The sequence below is a fragment of the Physeter macrocephalus genome, chromosome 14 (assembly GCF_002837175.3).
Source record: "Physeter macrocephalus isolate SW-GA chromosome 14, ASM283717v5, whole genome shotgun sequence".
Taxonomy (NCBI): Eukaryota; Metazoa; Chordata; class Mammalia; order Artiodactyla; family Physeteridae; genus Physeter; species Physeter macrocephalus.
Window position 1 is genome coordinate 127,285,105 of NC_041227.1, and position 6,000 is coordinate 127,291,104.

Below are 6,000 nucleotides of genomic sequence, written 5' to 3' on the forward strand. Positions count from 1 at the left end.
CGCCAGAGCTCCCACACACCCTCCAACCAGTGGTGACCCAGCCCTGCAGTAACTTCAAGGGAGGCACGATGGAAACAGCCCAGCCCTTGCTCGGAAGGAACCATGGACTAACTGGGGGGTGATGGTGATGGGTTCACACATACTCATGCAGCCGTGGGAGTGAAATGGCTAAAACCATACAGGACTATTGCTCAAGCTGAATGCTCATAAAAATGCTCTGTAAAGAAGGAGATCAGAGTGGAGTGGAAATATTCCAGAAAGTGTCTTAGAAGTGAGTTGTAAGCCAGCTTTTAAAGGTCACTTCCATCCATCCATCCATCCATCCACCCACTCACCCATCTTGACTGATGCCTTCACCGTACCCAGACTTGTGCTAAACAACTCCCAGGGCAAAGTGATGCTAATTGATTCGTTCATTTATTTATTCATCTACAACCCAAAGTCGAGGGTTTGCTTGTGCCAGACGCTAGAGAGCTTGCAGTGATGCAGGGAGATTTTCTAGGATAGGGCTTTTTGTCAACAAAGGTTCTGAGTCCCGAGGTACATGGAATATGGGCAGACAGTTAAGGATGCAGGCATTCTTTCTCCACTCTCCTTTTTTTGTTTCTTGTTTTGAGAATGATCCAGTGGTTTCTTTTTTTTTTTTTTTTTTTTGCTGTATGCGGGCCTCTCGCTGTCGTGGCCTCTCCCGTTGCGGAGCACAGGCTCCGGACGCGCAGGCTCAGCGGCCATGGCTCACGGGCCCAGCCGCTCCGCGGCACGTGGGATCCTCCTGGACCGGGGCGCGAACCCGCGTCCCCTGCATCGCCAGGCGGACTCTCAAGCACTGCGCCACCAGGGAAGCCCGATCCAGTGGTTTTAACGAGGCTACTTTGAAGTTCTGGGTTGCAAAATGATGGTCTCTGTGCATTCTCGTGCAGGTTTTAGTTTGGGTGGCTGATGGCCACTCATTTAAGAAATATTTCTGAAGAACCTCCTGTGCGCCTTGCACTGTGTTAGATGAGCTGGAAAGTGAGGGACGGGGAGAGAGACAGAGAGACAGCCTGTGTCCTCACACCCCTGGGTCCCACCAGCTTGTCGATGCCCCAGCTCAGGGACCACCTGCTGACCTGAGCAAAGTCTTACCACCTCCGTGGACGCAGCACCTGTGTGGCTGGTAGCACTGCCTGAGCCCCAGGACCGGAGTGTGTGTGTGCAGGTGTGACTGTGAACATGTGTAGGAGAGGGTGGTGGGAGTGTGCGAGTGTGTGTGCATGTGCCTGTGTGAGCGTGTCTGTGGGTGTGAATGAGTATGTGTGAGTGCGTATTTCTGTGTGTGAGTGTGCAAGTGAGTCTGTGTGTCTATCTGTGTTAGTGTCCCTAACATAGATTAGGTGTTGTGAGTGTATAAGTGGTATTGTGAGTGTGTAAGTGTGAGAAGGAGTGTGCAAATAGCTCTGTGTGTGCCTGTGGTGTGTGAGCGTGTCAGTGCGTGTGTGAATGTGTGTCTGTGTGAATGTCTGTGTTCGTGTGTGTATAGCATGTGTGAGTGTGTAAATGTGAGTGTGTGCGCCTGTGAGTGCACGGAGGTGGGAGGCGACTTCCTTGGGAGGGAAAGCACGAAGATGGCTAGAAAGCTGAGCAGCGGGTGGGATGGTTTGACTTCCCCATGGTGAGTGGCCCGGGGCTGGGCTGGAGAGGTGTCCACGGGAACTGACGGGAGGAGGAGGCACAAGCCTGTGAGGGAGGACAGAGCTCAGAACGTGACACCTGGTGGAATTCGGGGCTGGAGGAGAGGAGCAGAGAGACCTCTCGCCTCCTGCCAGGTGAGGAGGGACGGGAGGCCGGCAGGAGGCGCCGTCCGCAGCGGAAGCGGGTGAGGTCGGCGGCCGGGTGGGAGGCTCCACTGGCTGGTCCAGGAGGCGCTGGGAGATGGGACGCAGCCCTGGGGTCGGCCACGCGAACGTGCTCACCTTGGAAGTGGAGGTCACCGGGCTCACGTCCACCCAGGGCAAAGCAAGACAGAGAGAGGTCAGAACCCCCACTCAGGCCACCCTCAGGAGACCTGAAACTGTTCCTGGAGCCTGGGCCCCTGTGGCGTCTCCCAGCAGGCAGGCCAATGTTGACCCCTAGAGCGTCTGGAAGGAACCAGGAGGGTGGCTTTCTCTGTGCCCCCCGCCCCGCCCCGCCCCCCCCCACATCGGGCTAGATCGCAGCCCCCCCAGGCGCTGCAGGATTCCGCCAGCCTTTTTGCTTTCCTACCTACAGATTATGCATCAGGTTAAGGGGGACTTTTCACAGAGCCTTGTTTTGTAAAAGAAGAGCTAATATAAAGCCCAGTGTGTTTGTCAGTTGCAGACCCCTCCCGGCCCCCACCTCGGAGCTCCTTCCAGTGCCCTAATCCTGGGTTCTGGCATCAGAGCCGTTGCCATGGGGACCTCACCGATGCAGCGTTTTGATGATGGGTTCAGTGGGGATGAATCAGAAGAGGGGGAAGCAGAGGGAGGGGCAGAAGTCTCGGGTTCTCCAATGGGGGAGGGGGGAGGGGGGAGGGGCGAGGAGGAAGTGGCTAGAGGGTGTATTAGTTTCCCAAGGCTGCTGTGTAACAAATGATCACAAACTGGGTGGCCTGAAACAACAGAAAAGGATTCTTTCACGGTTTTGGAGGCCTGACATCCAAAATCAAGGTTGCAGCTGAGCTGCTTCCTTCTGGAGGCTGAAGGAGCCTCTGTCCCAGGTCTCCCTCCCGGCTTCTGGGGTTGCGGGTGGTCCCTGGCGGCACTTGACTGGTAGACGCATCACCCCCATCTCTGCCTCCATCTTCACATGGCCTGTTCCCTGCATCTCTGTGTGTCTGCTCCTTTTCTGTCTCTCTAAGGACACTCTTCGTTGGATCTAGGGCCCACCCTGAATCCAGGATGATCTCATCTCCAGGTCTTTAATTACATCTGCAAAGGCCCTTTTCCCAAATAAGGCCACCTTCACAAGTTCCAGGGGATTGGAACTTGGACGCGTCCTTTTGAAGGTCATTATTCAACCCACTGCAAGTGGGGGGAACATACAGGAATGCAGCTTTGCTGCCTCGGGTCTGACGTGCCAGCGTCATTCGGACGGGGTGGGCAGTTATGCTGAAAATTGGCCTCTTTGCACCAGCAGATCAACCTGTTTCTCTCTCTCTTTCTCTCTCACTCTCTCTCTCTCTCAGCCATGCATGGGGGGAGTTAAGAGCACAAACTCTGCAACCAGACCGGCTGAGTTAGTTCCCTGGCTCTGCCATTACTAGCTGTGAGAATTCAGGGTGTTACTGAATTTCTCCGTGCCTCAGTTTCCCCAGCTGTAAACTGGGCATGATAATAGTTCCTTCCTCATAGGGCTGATGAGAGCAACACAGAGCTTAACATCCAGGAAGCCCTTAGGACAGTGTTCAGCACACTTCTACTGTGGAGTAGGCACTTGGGATATGTTCCATGAACAAAAGTGATAAAATATCCCTGCCCTCGTGGAGCTGATGTTCTAGGAAAGAAGGAAGGTGAACCATAAATAGTAGATAAATAAATAAGGAAGTGATATAGCACACCGGAAGGTGATAAATGCCACTTTTAGAAAGGAGGAAAGTAGCCAGAAAAGAGGGATAAGGAGTGTCTAGAGAGTGGCGAGTGTGTCATGACTTAGAACAGCATGGCCAGAGAGTCTGTGAGTTTCCAATTTCTCGCCAGAGCACCCAGTGGATTCTTAAAAAGGTAGCACGCCGCCCAACCCCGCGCGGTCAGCAAGCCTTTCTTCTGATGGAGGAAGCTACTGACCGTACCCCCGTGCCTCAGCTGATCCTAGGAGCCTCAAAGTGCGGATGCCCTTTCGAGGTACCCAGAACGGTAGCAAGAAGGCTGGGCCTTTGTGCCCCTGGGGAAGGAGTACAACCTTGGGCATTAGCCGCCAACACTCCCAGCAACTAGAGGGTGGGTGTGTTGGCCCCGGAAAGGTCTGGGCAGCACCCACCACAGGTGAGAACACCAGCTGAGTGGGACAACGTACATGAAATCGTTGGCAAGTTGCAAGGCCCAGGAAGGATGCTGGCTAAATGGCGACTGGCAGCATTCTGGAAGGTGGTAGCCCCTCCCCTTGGAAACAGTTTCTGGCTTTGACATCCAGCAGCTCCCAGGCTCTGGTTTCCCTCCTGCTTCCCAGGCAGCATCCATCGGTGGCTCCTCCGCAGCATCCCCCGGCTCGTAAGTGCAGGCGTGCCTCCGGTCTCAGTCCTTGGACCACTTTTCTCCACCAATTATGCACCCTCTCATCCATTCTCCAGCCTTTAAATACCATTTATAAGCTGAAGACTCTTAAAATTTTATCCCCAGCTTGGACCTCGTGTTGAACTCCAGACTCATATATCCAACTGCCGATTCGATATCTCTACTTATACGTCTAATAGCCTGTGGCAGCCATGGAAACGCTCCACTCACACCTCCAGTTGTAGGAACAGGATAACTGGTATCCCTGGACCCGGCTTCCCAGTAACCTGAGTCCCTGCCTCCTGTGGGCTTCTCCCAGCCAATGACTGAGCATGGGGGGTGGGGTAAGCCAGAGAGAAGGGGGTACAGTGCAGGCCCATTCCTGTGGGATGTGGACACCCCTGATGGGAGATTTTGGCTCGAGGAGCCCCCCCACTGGCCCGACCGAACCGTTCTTAGAACTGTGCTGTGTCTGAAGGATCCCCCTCCCAGGCCCGCCCTCCCCCGTCCCCTCTCTTTTCACAAGTCCTGCATCTGGGATCTCCCCACCCACCCCTGCTCCCTCCCCTCCATCCTTCATAGCCATTTCCCCTAGAAGCCTCTTGCCCGTCCAATTCCGTCTCAGAGTCTGCTCCTTGGAGGATCCAAACGGACACACTCACATCTCAAACTTCAAATGTTCTAGACCAAATTATCCAGCTCCTAATCCCCGCCAAAAACCTACTTCTCCCTCAGCCTTCAAACCACATCTTAATTAAGTGGCAACTATCTTTTCAGTTGCTCAGGTCAAAAAACAATGGCAGATCCTTCAGTCTCCTCTTTCTTCCCTTCTATGACCCAGCATCAGATCCGGGCGGCTACCACTTCAGAGCCTGTTGAGAATCCAATGTGCCTGGCTCTCCACTGCTCCTGCACCAGCCCAAGCCACTGTCACCTCCCACCTGGCTTGTCACTAAACCCTCCTCTCCGGGCAGCCGGCTTCGCTCTTGCCCTGCCCCTTCCTCGGGCTGTTCTCATCATGCAGCTGAGTGATGCTTTCAAGATGTCAGATCACATCCTGGGGGCCATTGGCTCCCAGGTAAAAGGCATGAGCCAGACAGCCGTCCTCAGGGACGCTCCCTGCCCCCGCTAGCGCGTCCTCCACCCCCTTCAGCTACACACTCTGTTCGCTGTTCACCTTCAGGCCAACACCCACCTTCGGGCTCCCATTAACCTTCTGCTACTTGCAGACACACTAATCCTTTCTTTTCCCTCTTGGTTCTTCACCCAGCTACCGCCTTCTCAGGCTTCCTGTGACCAGCCCTGTTCCCCTTCCCGTGCAAACACTGATATCTATTATTGCTTTTAAAATTTGCATATTGGTCTGACTCCTGCCATTAGAAAGGAAGCACCATGGAGGCAGGATTTTGGTCTCTTTTCCTCCCCATCCCCGGGCCCACCCAGTGCCTGGGGCATGGCAGATGCTCCATAAATATTTGTTGAGAGAATAAAGAGCTAACTCACCAAAGTACCTGATGCAAAACAGTATTTGATAAATATTGGCTTTATAAAATTGTGTTTGCCTTTATGTCATAAAATTTCTGTTTTGTAGAACAGAAACAAAAATAACCTATAGTCCCACTGTTTTGATACCCCCCATGGACATTTTTAGAAAGATAAAAATAATACATGCAGTGAGAAAATCCTATTAGGTATCAAAAGGCATAGGATGAAAGGAAAGAGCCTTCTTCCATGACTCCCGCCCGCAGCCCCGCCCTCCCCCGAAGCCCCGCCCCCTCCCCCGCAGCCCCCC

The 6,000-nt window shown here is 53.8% G+C and overlaps 1 protein-coding gene across 1 annotated transcript in view; it reads left to right on the top strand.

Moving 5' to 3' along the window:
- DNAI2 (dynein axonemal intermediate chain 2) overlaps positions 1 to 5,340 on the top strand; it is a 198,407-nt gene extending 193,067 nt beyond the window's left edge. The window contains exon 26 of the mRNA XM_024130234.2: positions 5,183 to 5,340. Within this exon, the coding sequence (XP_023986002.2) occupies positions 5,183 to 5,340 (158 nt within the window). The remainder of the gene's footprint in view (positions 1 to 5,182) is intronic.
- The last annotated feature ends 660 nt before the right edge of the window (positions 5,341 to 6,000 follow it).